This window comes from Mastigoproctus giganteus, chromosome 14, assembly GCF_048544385.1.
Source record: "Mastigoproctus giganteus isolate SK-2022 chromosome 14, ASM4854438v1, whole genome shotgun sequence".
In the NCBI taxonomy this organism is placed as follows: domain Eukaryota; kingdom Metazoa; phylum Arthropoda; class Arachnida; order Uropygi; family Thelyphonidae; genus Mastigoproctus; species Mastigoproctus giganteus.
This window is the reverse complement of record NC_143588.1, coordinates 119,600,977-119,619,447: the sequence shown is the minus strand read 5'-3', so window position 1 is coordinate 119,619,447 and position 18,471 is coordinate 119,600,977. Positions and strand designations below refer to the sequence as shown.

Below are 18,471 nucleotides of genomic sequence, written 5' to 3'. Positions count from 1 at the left end.
CCCAGAAAATTACAGAAATTCAATCCAGAAAATTACAGAAATTCAATCCAGAAAATTACAGAAATTCTCGGCTTATTTTGTTTGAGTATGTGCTGTCTCTAAATTGCTTGTATTTTATAGATCGGGTCCTTGTTTTTCAGGGCGGAAACCAGAACTGGATGAGCGCAGGAAACTGAATCCTGTTCAAAATTACTATCAGCCACTATGCATTAAAAAAATAAAAATAAATACCCATAATAGGTTTTCTTGGGTAAGCTGGATGTCTTTCATAACTCAGGCTGGCCACGGGTCTTGACCACACTGTATGATCGAACAGACACATTATTTACTCCACTACCAGTGGCATGAATGACGACTGCAATGCGTAGTAGTTACTCTCTCAGCAGTACGAGTCCTATGGGGGAGCACCCTAACTAAAGAGGGCAATCCAGGCAAGAGCTGTCCTTTCTACTAACATAAATTCTCTCGCACTCCAGTCCCAACTCTAAGACTGGTTCTGCATCTTGACACTCCACTTACTTCCGATAAGAGTCTGATGTTCTAGATATAGCACATTAAACGCCATCTTGCAATCTCTGTAGATTGGATGGCAGTGTTCTCAATGGCAGAGCCTGGTTTGCACGATGCTTTAGTAAGCTTGCACTTGTAGTTAGTTCACGGGAATAAAGGGATGTGCACATTGAAAAAGATATGCTCAAGACCATCAGTTTTCAGCGCACGATGGAAACATGTGACCATCATACACATGTTGCTATAACCTAACGCTTTCGTTAGCATGGTGCTATTGGAGGTCGGACTCATTAGACCCTTTTTCTGTCAACTGGTGTGTTTGCTACTGTTTGCTTCACACTCCACTTATTGTTCCAGAAATGCTAGCAATTTTTTTCATAGACAGGCCTCTCTGTGTGTCACAGAGATTTAGAGCCCTGTCCACTTTCAACTTTCGAGGCCTTCCTCAGCCTTAAAAGAAAAAAAAAAAAAAAAAAACGAAGACACGTGAGAACAAAAGAGGGAACAAAACCTAAGACATAATTTGAATGTACTTTTGATTAAACAAATACTTTTCTATGCGAAAAAATAAAATCATTGAAGAGAATCTATTTGTAAACCTATTTGAAGCCACTTTCCATCCTGTAGTCCATTGTTAACTGGCTCTCCACCTTGACTATGCCTGCAAGTATTCCATGTTACATGAAAACCAGGTCCCCTCGTTTGCCCATCATATCGTCCAGAGTGTCTTATTGCTTGCAATGTCTAAAACAGTGGGAACCGAGTGCAGATCTATCACATGAATTAGTTTAAATAACCTTTTTACCGTCTTTGGAAAATCACCAACGGGGCCTCGTGCTTCTTAAATGAGTCAGAGCTCTTAAATATTGCTCGTCCTTTTTATATATATATATATATATTCATGGAATTGACACTCGCTTGTAAAGATTAATCCTTTTTTAATTATATAAATTTCCATTGAGCTAAAATACGAATAAAGTATTGCATTTTGCTTGTGTCTTCGTTACGTTTTTTTAAATTAATTACATAATTTTATTTTACTGGTTTAAATGATTTCATTAATTTTAATAAATAATATTACAAAACATACTTTTTTATTTCATCAAGCCTTCATAGTAAGAACCACACTCTGAATTATTCGTAAACAAAATTTATTTGTAACTATTAAATAAATAAATAAAATTTCTATTTATATTCCAGAACGACCACATAGGTTCAAACGAGTGATTTTGCAGTTTCTGTTTTGTCCATTACAAAGAGATCCAACCGAAAAGCGGTCAATCAGCCAAATTTTAATACCATTCTGTATAAAGTTATTAACTAGTTTTTCATAACTGCATTACACGTCCCAGGAACAGGAATATCCCAGACGTTTCGTCACGGATAAGGAACAGGAAGGGATGGGTGACATGAAACAAAGGTTTTAAAGACAGGGATTCAACTGTGGCTTCAGTGATTGTTGCCACTTCTGTTCCATATTCGTTCACATCAATCACACCTTTCTGAAGAATAGAGGACACGAAGAGTCCTTTGCTTGGGCTCATCGACAACAAGTCTGCTTGCGTGGAACTAAACACTTCCTTTATTCCTATACTTTTTAAAGCCTGAACGAAATTGTAGTCCCTTTCGATGCGGAACTTGGGAATCATTATATCTACATCAGTTTCATACATCACACTGATAAGGTCTTCCAAAGTATCTTCACTTAGATTATTTTCTAGTCTTTGCAGTCCCTTCCGGTCCCTTGGTAGGAGGATAATCATCGCAATTTTCTCACTTTGGTAAGGCATCACCAAAGCAAATGTATCTAATTCTACCGAATAGCCATAATGAACAACTGCTGTCTGGTGCATGCCAGGAACTTTTACGGGTAGTTTGCCTTCGTTGTAGAAGGTAACTAATTTAGTTTTCTTAACATCAAACTTTTTCATCCACGTACTGCGAAAATAGACAGCATTTAAGAGTAGAAGACTGAAAGATGATGCAGGTGGATGTCGTAATATTTGGCGTATGTATCCGTTAGTGGTTTTGTTTACCCATAAATTTATCCTTTTCACCAAATCGCTATTATTCTCAAGATTGGCTTTATGCAAGGAGCACCCATAGTACCTTTGAATCAATCCTTGATACGTCGGAAGTATTTGAAAGCGGTCGTCGGAAACCAAAGTGCACGCTGAATGAAAAGAAGTGTTGGACAGGGATGTTAGCTGGTCGCGCATTTCTCGGTGGAGTAAGCTGACATTGTAATGAACTGCACTGTTCATTTGCTGAGAACTATTGGAGTCCGCACCTAGGTGAATCATTCCAAGCGTTAAAGTCACTGTGAAGGGAGAAAACAGGATATTTTCGGTGCCAGAAATATGTCTGTATAGTTGAAAACCCAATGAGTTGCTTACAGTAGCTGTTGGGGTTGTAGATCTGTTCACTAGGTTGTTGAACTGTTCGTAGTACTCCCAGTGGAAATAAGATAAACTCGACCAGATTACGGGACTACAGAGCAGAACAACAAAAGCAATTTCTGGAGACCTGAAACAAGAAAACATAAGATTTATGTTTTAAGTATCTATTTATAAAATTATTTGAGACAATATTTATTAAAACAGAAACTAATTTTGTAAAAGACTAGAGTTAGGTGAACATCGTGATGTGCTTGTAAAGGATCTTAGCTTTTCAGTAATTTGTGATATAAAAGCACAGTCGGTGACAATTTAAACTTAAGCCAAAGGAAATAATCTACAATGAATACATTGGTATGATGAAGAAACTGAACTGCAGAAGACTGCATTTTATTGTACAATGTAGGAACCTATAATATTTTGCATGAATGTGCTCATCCAACTGGCACATTCATGCAGATTCAGTATGAGACTCAGTAAAACTATTAAGGGTTTCAAAAAAGTACCAGTGGTACCATTAGTAAAAGAGTACCATTAGTAAGCCAGTAATTTTCAGTGGATTCTTGCAGACTGTTTCGACCTTTCAAAGTCAGCGGTATCCCATGTGAAAAGATGGAAGGTGACAGCAGATAAATCATAATACAGTATGCCAAAAACACTGAAGGACAGGGATTGGCATAAATCTGAACCGGGGATCCAAAGCTTGACACTGAAGCCCAGATATCAACAAGGCTGTCCATGACTGCGGCAATTGGTTGTAGGAAGTTGCATGGGATTGGTTTTCATGCAACCCACAACGCTTCACGATATTAAGCTTGAAGTTTAACAATGAGTACCATAAATGGTGTGTTAGCATAAGATGATCACATAGCTAAAATCTCCAACCATAAACAAAGTTAAATAAAATAATAATTCGTAAAAAGAACTATTTCATTTATATGATCATAAGAGGAAGTGTGGCATATAGCGGCTGACCAATACATATTTTAACGTATCATTACTCTTCTTCCTTAGTTACTGCTTTATCCATCGTCGTTCTAGCTTCTTACCTGGTCGATAAGGAAACCAGTCTTTTCCATTTAGTCCTATCTTCTCACTGTTCCTCTCTTTCCAGTTCCTCCCGGCTAAAGCGTATTGTCTCTTCACCTCTTCTTGGTCCTTCTCTTGGTGCTTTATAATCCATTTCCATTTCTAACATCCTCTTTGGCAGTCTGTTATCCTGCATTATCTGTTACATGACCAAAATCATCTCAGTCTTGTATTCTGAATCTTTTTTTGCAGTCGTTCTACACCAACATTCTTCCCAATGCCCACATTTCTTATTTTATCTCTTCTGTTCTTTCCAAACAAAACCAATCAGAAACTTCATTTCCATCGCTTGAATTGTGATAATATCCTTCTCCCGTATTACCCAGGATAGAGATCCATAGCCATTATTGGTACTTTTCAAAAATAGATCTTTTCACACAGTTATAAAACATTCTTCATTGATCTGCTCTTCTACATATCTCCTACTCAAGTCTCCCTTTCTTTTTTCCACTATACTACCTGAAACTATTCGCTGCCTCTGTCTTCTTTTCTCAACAAAGATATTAATCACCTCCTCTCCACTCCTTCAGCATTCTCATTCCGTTACTCTTATCATTCATGAATTTTAAATAATTTCTTTGCCTTCTCCATCCATTTTATTACAGCACCTGTACCTCCTCCGTCCCATCCCATAAATCAACAAAAGTAAACTTGATTTTTTCTGTAGAAATCTTTTTCTCCATACCATTTTTTTATGAAAACCCAAAACAGGAAATGTGTTAAAACGTAGTATTTAAGTACTTCGTGGGTTGAAGGTTGAGAAGAAGAAAGAAGATACTTGTTGACATCAGAGTTGAATTTCTGAATAATGTAATTTTGTGGAAATACATCATCAATGTGAAGGGAGGTTGTTCCAAAGAAAAGAAGCTAAAGGGATAAATGAGAAAGATGTTGACTGGTTGTGACACGTGTTCGAAGTGGCTTGGAAGAGAGAGAGACTGATCATGAATTAACCTAACTGCCTTCTTTTTAATGGAATCAAGAAGCCTGAGAGAGGTTTTAGGGGCCCCGCCCCAGATGTAGGAACAATATTCCATGGCATGGTGGATTTGCGATTTGTACAGAGTGGACAGCTGTTTGGAAGAAAAGCTACGCCGAGAGCGAAAGAGAAAACCAAGTTTTTTAGATGCAGAGGAAGCGATATTTGTAATGGGCTTATGCCAAGAGAAGTAGATAAGGGAAATGTGAAATCACCGAAGATAAGAATAGGAGCAGAAGAATTCTTTTGCGAGATATGAGAGGACTGAGTTTTAGAAGGTCTGAAATTAAGTTACCTGGAGATCAGCATTTGAGGAATTGGTAGTGGATATTCGAGAAGTTGAATCTCTTTGAGCAGGGCAAGTTTCTCAAATTGAAAGGTGGAATGCAATGTGCTATCACCAGCAAAACTATGGACAGGTTTTCCGGTCAGTGGAAGAAGGTTATTAATATACAAGATGAAAAGAGTGGGAGAAAGAACTTAGTCTTGGGGAACGCCTGCATTAGTGAAGAAGTTAGAAGATAGAACCGTCTACCATCACCCAGTGAGCGGTCAGAGAGAAAACGGGATACCTAGTTAAAAAAAGAGAGATTCGAAAATCCATAAGATGGAAGTGTATTTAGAAGACCTTTGTGCCAAACACGATCAAAAGCCTTTGAAATGTCAAGAGGAACTGCTTGAGTTTCACAAAACTTTATCACTGAATTTATCCATAAGTGGGTAACAGAAGCCAATAAATCATCAATGGATTGCCAGTGACGGACTCCATATTGGCGATCATTGATCAGATGGAAGGTTTTAAGATAGTTCAGGAGTTGGGAGTTAATGGATTTCTCCATTACTTTACAAAGAACAGAGATAAGTGCAATGGAACGATCATTGAAAGGGAAATATAAGTCACCCTTTTTAGGAACTGGTTGGATTTCAGAAAATTTTCAAGCAGAATACGAGTGGAATAAGAAAGTGTGAAAAATATGAAACAGAACAGGAGTAAGCCCTGGAGCACAGGTTTTGAGAAAAAGGAAGAAATATCTCTTGGCTTCAAGCTGCTTAAAAGTCCTTTAACAATCTTTAGAAGAAGAAGATTCCAGGAGGTATTGAATGGAGTGTACTGGAAGTGACAAGAGAAAAGTAGGTCAGGTTTATCTTTGCTGAGTTGACAATAGAACTATCAGGTTTTAATAGTGGTGGGAGCACAATGGACAGAAGTTGTGGCTAATAACTTTCGCAAGAAACAAGAATTTCCGTTTGTAGAAGAAGCAAGTTTTCTACTATTAGCGTTCAAAATCTAATTTAGGCTGAATAATAAGTGCTTTACAATTGAAGGAGTTTGTTTATGCATGGGTAATGCACACACATCATTTTTGCTACCAAGGTAGTTTTAATTATATCTCATATTGTGAATGCCTTCACAACGAGTTACCACGGTATTGCACTACCTCGAATAAGTAACGCTTCACCTATGGAGAAGACTGTTGTGACTTATTCTCGGCGGATACCGCCCCCCAGACTGCACCGTTTTACCGTGTGTGTGCATTAACCATGCATAAACAAACTCCTTCATACACTTAGGCATTTAGCCAAGAAATATCTTGTTTGCTTTGATATAATTGACATTCTGTTGCATTGGTCTACGAATAATAAATTGGTGGTTTCCTCGAGCAAGACTAATGATGTTGCTCAAAGGGAAACTTGATTATAGACGACCCCTAGGTTGCTTATAAATGGAAAGCAGGTACCATTGGTATCTCAAAATAGATATTTAGGAGTTCTGTTAGATGATAAATTATATTTTTTCCCACACTTGGATTATTAAGAAGAAGTTAAGAATTATACTGCAACTATTGTAAGGTTGACAAGAACTGAGTGGGGATTAAATAAGAGGGTTCTAAGGCTATATTATAAAGTTATTTTTATTCCAATTGTAACCTACGCGGCTTCGATTTTGTATGGGAGAATATCCAATGTCAAATTTTGAAGTAAGTTGATGTCAATTCAAAGATTAATGTTGTTGTTAATGGTAAGAGCTTGCAGGACAGGGTCAACAAATGCTCTGCAAGTCATTGCATTATCGTTAGACTGTCAGTTGTTGCATACAGCCTTTTGTTACTATTTAAGGAAAAGCATACAGATATGTCTTGGAGTAACTAATGTGACAGTGGGAGTTAAAGAGGGGGAAAAAAGAAGATTACTGGTAAACTCCTCAGAATAGTTGGTTTTTCCCTAATATGTTGACGTCTTATATATTAATTGGACCTGGGTCCTTAAGGAGTAAGTTATATGATCTTGGTTTGGAAACCCAGCCAAATTGTAATTGTGGTCATAATGAGGAAAGTTGGGATCATGTATTGTACGACTGTTCATTGTAAGACCAAACGGTCAAAGGAGTTCACAAGATAGACAGAATACAAGAAACAGTACCGTATTCAGCAGTCACGGGCTTGAACCCCCGGTCACTCAAGGCACGTGTACTCATGCACCCGCGCGCCTGACCACTAGACTACGGCTATACCGATAGAGCTGATCCAGGTTTGGCTACGGGCACCAGGGGCAGTCACGCTTGTATGCCTCCTGGTAGTTATGAAGCTTTTTTTTTAACATTATTTTACTCAAACTACTACACACATTGCACTATTGGCCTATTAGTGGTTCTTCATTTTGACGCATGATATTGGGTGGAGATGGGTGCTTGCCCGCTTGCCACCGTATATACATTAACATATGATGATGGCAACAAAGTTTTCGAACTGTACCCTCGAAATGTAAGGAAGATTGGACCTTGCCATGATGTTCGTCATAACCTCAAACGACATCAATGCATGACGAAAGAGATGAGGGAGGGGTTACCAGAGCTTTTCTCTGGAGACTAAACATGGGTTTCATCACTTCAAGTCTCCGGTAAGAGAAGTTGAGCAGAGCCATATATTTCCTAGTATTTCCTGGTAATACAGAGGGACTGGCATTCCTCTGCATGCTATGGAAACCACATCTCAACCACTACTTACGTTGGTTCACACCTGGATGGTTACCTCCAGTATTTCAGGACTTTCACACGGGGTTTATATCCAGGGTTACTAACAGTCCAATCATCGTGAAGATGCAAACAGAGGATTTGGGTTTTGCAAAACGACTGGATTTCATTGACGCTCGGTCCATTTGACTCAAATTTCACTTGAATATCATTTCCATCAACATTTTAGAGTTACAGGTAGCATACCAGATCGTCATACCTGAGAGAATGCCTGTAACAAGGCTCAAAGATCAACAGGTCAAAGGAACCAATTTGATATTTTATCCATTACTAGCATGAACAACAGAGGTGAGGGTGCACAACTCTTTCTCTCAATCCACTATTAATTTCAAAACGCCTGTCTTTCCAACAGTTCCAACCACAGCTTTCAATCCCTCTGTATAAACTTTTAATACTCTCTACCAACGACCTTCCTACTCCCTGTTTCCTTAATACTCCCCATAACTTTCTTCATTTTACTCTATGATACTGTATGGAAAAGTCAATATTCGAAAAAGCCACACACAGAAATTTTACATTCGTTTTACTCACAGAAAAAATTAGATCACTGATCGATCTACTTTTTCTGAAGCCACTCTGCTTTTCCCTCATCCCTCTTTCAGAGAATTTTTCGTACTCTCCTCTTAAAGGTGTTGAAAGGATTTTGCCAATATCACTGAGGATACCTTAAGGGTTTAGGGAAACTATTAGATGGGAAAAAGGTAATTTAGATCTGCGTTTATCTGATGATATATGTCAAAGTAATGCTTACACTCACCTCAAAATACAGTACTTGTTTGTTGTCACAACAGCCGATGTTGATAAGACGTTCCGAGGGTAGCAGCATTTCAAATGAGGGGGGGGGGGATAAAGCTTGGGATACAAACATCGATAACTTCAAGAGGTGTAGTAAACTATAGAAGATTACTTAGTTTTACTGTGTCTAACAGTAAAGTTGTTGTCAATAAAATGACTGAATTTGAACTTCTGGTTAGGAAAACTAACGCTGACGTAATAGGGCTAACAGAGACATGGTGTCACCCGGATTGGGGATGACGAGTTCCGCTATGTACGGTATAATGTATTTAGGAAGGTTCCTTGAAAGAACAGAACTGTGAAGAAACAGAACTGGGGAAAAATAAAACACTTATTTTTAATTGTCTTGTCTAATCTTTCTAATAAGTTCCAAATTCTTGTCTAATCCATCTAATAGGTTCCAAATGCTTGGATGACTACAATGAAACAACGAGTTTAAGGCGTTGTGAAAACCTTCACAACAATTTGTAGTCTTAGGACATCTCTCAGCAGCAGCAGCAGCCTCAAAATGATTCCATATTCTAATTGGAAAGAGAGGTGATCTTCCTGCAACTCCTTCGATGTAGGTTGAGAAGAAATATGTGAGAACTTCATTGTAGTTATCCTCATCCGGAAATGTAGCAGCTAGTTAGTCAAAGACAGTTCTTACATCTGGTATTGGCACAAAGGAGAGAGCAGGTAAGGACTTCAGTTTCAACTTCATGTCAATATCAGACTCGTACACTTCCTTTAAGCCAACACTGTTGATCTTCCTAATAACACTCTGGCAAAGGTGAAAGTAGCACCCTTTTTCTTCTTCTTGTGGAAAAGCAACTTGAGCAGCAGACATACATGCTTTTTCAAAGTCCAGCAGAATCTTTTGGGGTGTGATATATTGGGCACCAATTGTTGCAATATGTAAACATTCTGTTGTATGTATCCATATTCTTTTTTTGCAAAAGAAAATAAATACATGGAGGATATGAACTGCCAATCTTAACATTCTATGTATACAGCTGATAAAACATGCTAGGTGTTTTATCAAATGTTCCGTCTCCATAAATGACATCCTTCTCTAATTCTGAGAGCAGATCGTCATTCGCAATTGCCAATATTCTTTCTGGGTCATCAGCTCCCGTATCATACAAAATGAGGTCAGCATACTTCTCTGGGATAGGAAAATCAGTTGTAGCTGGATTGGGAATATAAGTAGTTCCTTTATGTTTAAAAAGACTTCGCGTGAGTGAGGATTGCTTTGGCAAGTGTTCCAAAACATCCCTATTCACTTCTGATAAAATATTTCCCATAGCATTCCTCGGAGTCGCACCAACTGCCTTTATATCTTGCTTCATTCTAGCCTTTAAAACGTTTGCCTGTGCTTTTTGAGGATTAGAATCATGGCAGTATTGTGGATCTATTTATTTATGAAATATCTACATATTTTGTTTTATATATGGATATTTCATAAATAAATAGATACGACAAAAATAAATATTTTATTTTTCCCCTGTTCTGTTTTGTCACAGTTCTGTTTCTTCACTGTTCTGTTTTGTCAAGTTCCGTTTTTTCATGTTCTGTTTTGTCATGTTCTGTTTCTTCCGGTTACCATTCAGGAAAGATAGATTGGGCGGTTGTCATGCGTCTTATCAAAAGCAGTCTGGGCGCAAAAAGAGCTTTCGCTGTGTCTGAAATTACGTCTGGCAGCATAGAATCTGTGTGGTGTCAGTTAGTCGGAAGCAAAGGAAGAATGAGAGTGGGAGTAATCTACAGAATATGACAAGAGTCTTTACACGCAGATGAAATGTTCAAGCAAGCATGACTGTTATAGATGACTTATTATGGGTGACTTTAACTGCCCCAGATTGACTAGAAGAAGTGGAAGGGAAACTGATGACGGGAGAACAACTTTTTTCAGTGAACTAGATTATTATTTGTTCCAGCATGTCAGAGAAAGTACTAGGAAATTCTTGATCTCATCATATTACTAACGAATCAGATGACATAACAGAGCTTAAAGTATAGGAACCACTCTCAGGAAGTGATCATGCAATCGTTAGTTGGAAGATGAAGAAAGATGTTGCAGTAGTTAAAGGTAAAGGCAGGAGTTTTAACTTCAGAACAGTGGCTTTGGCAGTTTAAGGCGCTATATGGCATCTATTAATTGGTGGGATTGCCGAGGTAGTGAGAATACATTTGAATTATGGAACACTTTTAAAGCAAAAATCACAGAAGTCATAAACACATAAATATTGCAGGAGGAGAATGCCAAAATGGATTACTGCGAAGTTGGGGCGGTGAAATGGAGAAGAAAAAGATAGCGTAGTTACAGAGCAACGAAAAGTAATGATGCCTACAGCAGGTACAAATTGATATCTAACAGTACCATAAATAAAGTCAGGGAGGCCAACGCTGAGTATGGGAAAGCTTGAGGACAAGGAATTTTTTACGTATGTGAATACAACGAAGAAAAAAGCTAATCAGATCTAACCCTTGTGCACTGGGTGTGGGAAAGTCGTAGATGAACCAGCTGACGTTGCACATGTACGTTGCACATGAATTGAACATGTACTTTGTATCTGTCTTTACTGAAGAAAGACCCTTCATGAAGAGAAGAGACTGTGCAAGTGAGGCTGAGACATGAGATTCTGAGACATATAACATATGTGATTCTGTACATAGAGATGACTGTTTATTAGAAAAAAAGAAAAGAATTGGAACACAAAGACAAGTAAGGCTCCTGGATTTGATGGCATATAACCGATAATTTTGAGGGAGACGGTCAGGGAGCGTATTGAACCATTGAGGTTAATTAGGAGGGCTGTTGTTTTGCTGTTTGTAGAAGTATTAGCAACTAAGGTTTGTAGAAGTTTGTAGAGGTTTGCTGTTTGTAGAAGTATTAGCAACTTCACATATTCCCGAAGCAATATGGTTGCTTCGGGAATATGCGGTGGTCATTCCCTGACCTTTCCACATCCTCCGTATTTGGTGGTGATGGACTCGAACCCCGGTCTAATCAAGAAGCGTGTGTTACGCACTGTTGCTCCTTCCCACCTAGCTACAGAGGCGCCTAATTAGGAGAGCATGTCTGGACTCAGGGGAGAGTCTTTTGGATTGGAAAGGTGCCAATGTATCGCCAACACATAAAGCCAGTTCTAAGAGTGAAGTTTGTAACTTCACCCTTAACCTGACTTCAGTGGTAAGAAAAATCTTAGAGGCAATGATTAAGAGTGCAATCCAGGGACATTTAGATAAACATGGTATTCTGAAGCACACACATAGTTTCGTTAAAGGAAAATCATGTTTAACTAACTTAGTAGGCTATTTTGACACAGTTACTTGGATTTAGGGAACAATTTTGACATACAGGGAAGCTAATGGTGGCCTATTGATGATTGGCCGACCGGGCTAGTCGGGCTAGCCTGCCTGGCAACCCAAAGGTCGCGGGTTCGAATTACGCCTCGGGCTTGGATCAAAGTACTGCAGAAACCTTTGGAGGTGCATTATGGCCACAGAAGCCGATACGCCAACAACTACCAAAAAAAAAAAATAAAATAATAAAATAAATAAATAAATAAATATTGATGATTTATCGAACGCTGTCCTGTAGAGATAGGGAGATCATAATTCCACTCTATAAGACAATTGTAAGACCATATTTGAAATACTGTGTTCAAGTATGGAAATCTCGTCTAAAAAAAAAACAAAAACAAACCGAACTTCTTGAAAGGGTCTAAAGACGAAGAACTCGAATGGTAAGAGATCAGCAAAAGGGCGACCAACAAGGAAAGACTGCGATTATGTGGGCTATAGAGCTTGGCAACCAGGCACCTCATAGGTGATCTTATTGAGGTTTATAAAGCTCTGAGAGGGTTAGTAATATGAATGAGGCGGAATTTTCACTATTATAGAGAATTCCAGAACTCAGGTGGATAAATTCAAATTACTGGGGAAGAGGTTTAGACTAGATTGCAGAAAGACTTCATTTAGCCAGCGAGTCTTTGATAGCTGGAACAAGTTGCCCTCGCAGGTAGTTGAGGCTGACAGTTTGAATAAATATAATTTGTACTTTCTTATCTATTTCCTTTTTTTTTGCCAGTTGAGCAAAAGCCTGCCGCTTTCTTGCACTATATGGCGAATACTTTTACTATTGCTACTGTTTTGTATAATTCGCACACCTTTTTCTGTCTCCATTTTTATATATAAGCTCATACAAACCGCGTTTACAGTCTCTCAGTAGCCTTTTTTCCTCCCATACTACTTTCATTATTCTGTAGTTTCCTCATTTGATTCTATGGTGATTTTCCACTCCTCTTTCTCTCTGTCTTTATTTTGAGCGGATGGCCCTGGATTTTTTCTCTGATATGCCCATGTACGTCATAAAATTAATTACTTAAAAAACTTCAATATTGTTCTGATTTCCTGGTGTGAATACCTTGAAATTCTACTTTTATAAAAATAGAGGAAAAACATGTCAATAAGTAATCTATTAGAGGCGTATTCGTGACTTGGCTGTAGCATAAAATGGTTACTACGCGTTTCTTGTTTTGTAATTCTAAAATGTCGAGAGTAATTTTGAAAGCTTTCTTAAAGTAAAAATCATTAATCTTTAATGATTTGGATATTAAGATAGGTTTGACGTTATTTTGATATTAAAGTAGCTGTGCGGATTTAGTTGAACTATATTTGGGAAGTTAAAGAAAATTCCACATTTTTATCTTCGAACAACAGTTAACGCAAGCTCATTATTTTCAGGAAGAACCTGACAGGCTCAGAGCCAGCACCTCAAGGCTAAAAATAATATATATTATTTTCTCAAATGAAAGAAAGAAAGGAAATAAGACACAACTGCTTTTTCAAAGAAAATTATATTGTTTTTGGTGTCAATGACGAAAGAGTTCTAAGTTTTTGTAGTGAAAGGAGGGAAACAGGAAGACTTCCACATTTTAGTAAACATTACTTAGTCCCGTAAATACATTATATCGTGATCAAGACAATAAAGGTTTTTCTTGACAGAAAACTATACTTGTGTCACAACTTATATTTGATTTCCATCTCTGAAATATCTGTTATTTTACAATCTTATCCCCTACTTTCCTCGAAAGTGCAAGTAAATTTCGTTTTCCTCTACCCGGCTTATCCTTCCTCCAACTTAAGAATGCAGGAAGAAGTTCTTAAGAACAGAAAAAGGGAAAAAGTCGGTCTTCCTAAATATTAGTGCGCAATAATAATACCCTGAACACAAAGAACCTTGGTAAATAAGATGGTTGCGATACAGAAATATCAGCTGTTGAGTATAGTGGAAAGGGTTTGTCCTCCTAATCCCCCTTCCCCCAGCGGCATAAGCAGGGTCGGGAGAGGAAAATAATCCTCCTCTTGAAATTTCGAAATGTAATTGCCATGTTCAGCTGTTTATAAAAGAATTTTATTATTAATGATATTTTATTAGTGGGCGTTTTTGATTGGGTGCTTAGAATGAGTTCGTTCGATATTTATTTGTTTCCATAGGATGATTACTTTTTTTTGGTTAAATTCGTATTTCACAGTAAACAAAACAAAGCGCCCAATATTCCGATAAGGAACACCAGTTTCTTTTATTGGGCTGAAAAGTGTGTTTTCTGAAATGTTATAAAAATAAAACTTCTGATTCCAATACCTTATAACCGCAATCCCAAATCTTAACTCATTTAAGAATTGGAGATTTTTTATTAGAATAAATTTAAAAGAAAAACATAATTAGGAGAAATAAAGACGCGAGATTAATGAAATTGCGCTAATGAAGTCCCCAACATCTACTTGTACAATTATTACCGCTAAAATCGTACAAAATCCTACAAAGACAGAGGGCGCTGACTCTCTTTAAAAATTATGGCTGTGAATTTACAGGCTCCAAAAAAAAGCGATAAGTGTTTTACATTTTATTTACCTAATTGTTATTTTATATTGTACTTTATACGCAGTCTTCTAGTTCTAGTTATGCTGGTTATTTTTATTTTTAATTTAGATGAGAGCTTTTGTAGAGTACTACTTAATATACGCAAAACCGTTGTACACGTTCGAAACTTGCAGCCATTGTTTTCGTATACAGTGGTAGGGAATTCAAATTTTTAATTGAGGTAGTTAGGTAGCTCTAACGTAAAATTTATAGAGTACTACGCTTCACTGTTTCTATTAGATAGCGTAGTATTGACATTTTATTAATTTAATTTATTTATTTTATTAATTTAATTTATCATGCCCCAAACTAAAGCAGCAAAGCAACGGGCACAAAGTGGCAGGAGTGCTATGACTCGGGGGAGAACTGAAGGGGGCCATTCTCCAAAGCATCACAGCTTAAAAAAATGTGCGACTTGTGAAATGTTTGCCGACTCTCTGAAATGGAACATGATATTGCCATGGGGGATGTCTTTGTGTGTGCGCGAGGTAAGGAGTGTAAGGAAATCAGGCAACAACTCAGCGTTGTTATGGGCCTATATGAGAGTTTGAAGGAAAGGGTGGATGCCCTCGAAATATCTAAATTGAGGGGCCCATCAAGCTCTCAGCTGCCCACATCAACGCCAGAGCTTGCTCTTGGTCATCGCGCAACACAGCGGCAACCCCCAAAGCAGAATGCGCTGGTCCCACAGGAACTAGTAGTTGTTGGTGACTCTATTGTCAGGAAACATGCTTTGTAAAAAGGATACGTAGAACAGGACCAGGGTATGTCTGCCAGGGGCAAAGGTTGATGAAGTTCTAGAGTGGATATCATCTTTTAAGAGCACAAAAGGTGATATAGTTGTACACGTTGGCACTAATGATATTAGGAATAGGAGACCGGCAGAATTACTTAACAAGTACAGGTCACTGTTGAACAAAAGCCGGGAATTAGGGTTGAATTTGAAAGTGTCTGCAATTCTGCCCAGACATGATAGGAGGGAGTATATGATGAGAGCCTTGTCGATCAATTCGGCCCTGGAAAGATTGTGCAAGGCTCAAGGGGTAGAATTTTTTTCAGCCTGGTTTATACTTGTTAACAGGAGAGACTGGTTCTACAGGGATGGGATACACTTAAATAGAAAGGGTGCAAAAATATTTGCTGATGCTATCGAGGCAGTGTTAGGTGGGTCGGAAAAGTGATAGCTTTTGGGTGGATACAAGGACTAATAGTTTAACAGTAGACGTAGGCAGAGGTGAAGGTGATTCTTGCACGACTTCTATTATAATAAGTAGCGACCTGGAGCGTGAGGTATTGGGGGTTTCATGGACGGATGGCAGTCATCCTGAAATAGGTGGGTATATGGGATGTGTTTGGGTAACTAGGAATAGGAGTAGGAGTAGGAGTATGTATGCTTGCATGTATACCAATGGTAGAAGTATAGTAAATAAATTTGATGAATTTGAAGTGTTGGTCAAGACATCAAAGGCGGATATTGTTGGGATAGCAGAGAGGTGGTGTCACACAGATATAAGGAATACTGAACTGGAATTTGGGGAGTACAATGTGTACAGAAAGGATAGACAGGATAGAAAGGGAGGATGTGTTATGCTGTTAATTAAGAAAAACATAAAATCAAAAGAAGTGCGTCCAGTTGATATAGATGAACAGTGCAATGTTGAGTCAGTTTGGTTTGACATAAGCACTGCGAAAGCAAAAATAAGAGTAGGAGTGTGTTATAGGCCTAATGACTTGAATGAGTACAATGAACAATTGTACAGAGAAACAGAGTGGGCCAGTAAATCAGAATGTCTTATAATGGGGGATTTTAACTTCCCAGATATTGACTGGAACTTGTGGGTTGGTCACTCGCACACTAGTCAGACTTTTGTGGATTTATTGGATGATTGTTTTCTGCAGCAGCATGTTCGAGAGGCAACCAGAGAAAGTAAAGTAATACTCTTGATCTGGTTATCAGCAGTGATCATTCCTGTATTAAGAATTTGCAGATAAAGGAACCACTAGGTGGCAGTGATCACAGTGTACTGATGTGGGATTTAATTACCATCAGGGGTAAAGGAAAGGGTTTTTGCTTCCGTAAAGGTGAGTACAGTGGTCTCAGAATGTTTTTAAATTCTGTACAGTGGAATCAACTGATGATGTTACCAACAGTAAATTCTAAGTGGGAAGCATTCAAGGAATTAATCGTGGATGCTACTAAAAGTTTCATACCTATTAAGAAATATTGTTCAAGGTTTAGGCCTAAATGGTTATCTAATGAACTAATGAGACTCGTAACAGAGAAGAAAAATGCATGGGATGCATATAAATTATCAAGCGACTCAGAAGCCTATGGCAGATATAAGCTAGTCAGTAATCAGGTCACAAAGGAGGTTAGGCAGATTACGAGAAATCCTTGGCAAAAGATGCTAAGAAAAACAGCAAGGATTTCTTTACTTATATAAACTCTAAAAGGAAGGGAATGAATCTGATTGGTCCACTTGACATCGATGGTTCGACTGTTGATGATCCTGCTCAGATAGCAAACAAACTGAATGAGTATTTTGCATCTACATTCACACATGAGGAATTATTAAGGTTTAAAAATGGCAGAAGGTTATCAAATTGTAACAGGATACATAATGATTTTGCAATAACTGAAAGCAAAATGGAGGAGAAATTGTTGAAGTTAAATATAAGAAAAGCACCTGGGGTGGATGGGATCTATCCAGTTATATTAAAGGAGGCGGCAAAGCAACTAAGTAAACCCTTAGCCATAATTATGAGAGCATCCTTGGACTCAGGGGAGGTTCCCACAGACTGGAGATGTGCAAATGTATCCCCAAATCACAAAGGGGGATCGAAGGGTGACACGAGTAATTACAGACCATTTAGTTTAACTTCTGTTCCGGGTAAAATAATGGAGTCACTGGTTAAAGATGCATTGCAGGATCATCTAGACAAGACTGCAGCAATAATTCAGACACAGCATGGATTTGTTAAGGGAAAGTCTTGTCTGACAAATTTGATAGGATATTATGATGTGGTTACAAAGGAACTGGATGCAAAAAATAATTTTGATATCATATATTTGGATTTCAGGAAATCTTTTGAAACTGTTGCGCATGGAAGACTATTGTACAAATTGGAGCAGAATGGTATTAAGGGTAAGTTGCTACAATGGATAAAAGGATGGTTAAGTGGGAGAAGACAGAGGGTGGTAATCAGTGAGTGCTGCTCTTTGTGGACTAATGTTATTAGTGGAGTCCCACAGGGTTCGGTGTTAGGTCCACTGTTGTTTTGTATATTTATCAATGATATTGAAGAAGGTATATCAGGCTTAATGTCGAAGTTTGGAGATGATACAAAGGTTGGCAGGGTTGTTAATGACAGTAATGGCAGTGTGCTACTGCAACAGGATCTAGATAATTTGGGCAGATGGGCTAAAAAGTGGCAACTGAAGTTTAACCTTGACAAATGCAAAGTACTGCATATGGGTAGAAGTAACCCCAGAGAAACGTACCAACTGTGTGATACTACACGTAAGGTGGTAGAAAATGAAAAAGACCTGGGAGTAATTGTGCAGGCAGATATGAAGTTTTCTGAGCAATGCAGACAGGCTGCCAGGGCAGGTCATGGGGTTTTGTCAATGATATATAGGAATTTTGCTAGCAGGGAAAAGGAGGTGATTATCCCTTTGTATAAGGCAATGGTCACGCCATGCCTTGAGTACTGCATACAGGTCTGGAGGCCTCATTTTAGGAAGTATGTAGATTTGCTT

General features: G+C 38.2%; 1 protein-coding gene across 1 annotated transcript in view; it reads right to left on the bottom strand.

Moving 5' to 3' along the window:
* Nucleotides 1–1,838: 1,838 nt before the first annotated feature.
* The window catches only part of LOC150075682 (intracellular coagulation inhibitor 1-like), a 30,912-nt gene continuing 14,279 nt past the window's right edge, over nucleotides 1,839–18,471 (bottom strand). The window contains exon 2 of the mRNA XM_090388618.1: nucleotides 1,839–3,036. Within this exon, the coding sequence (XP_090244744.1) occupies nucleotides 1,839–3,036 (1,198 nt within the window). The remainder of the gene's footprint in view (nucleotides 3,037–18,471) is intronic.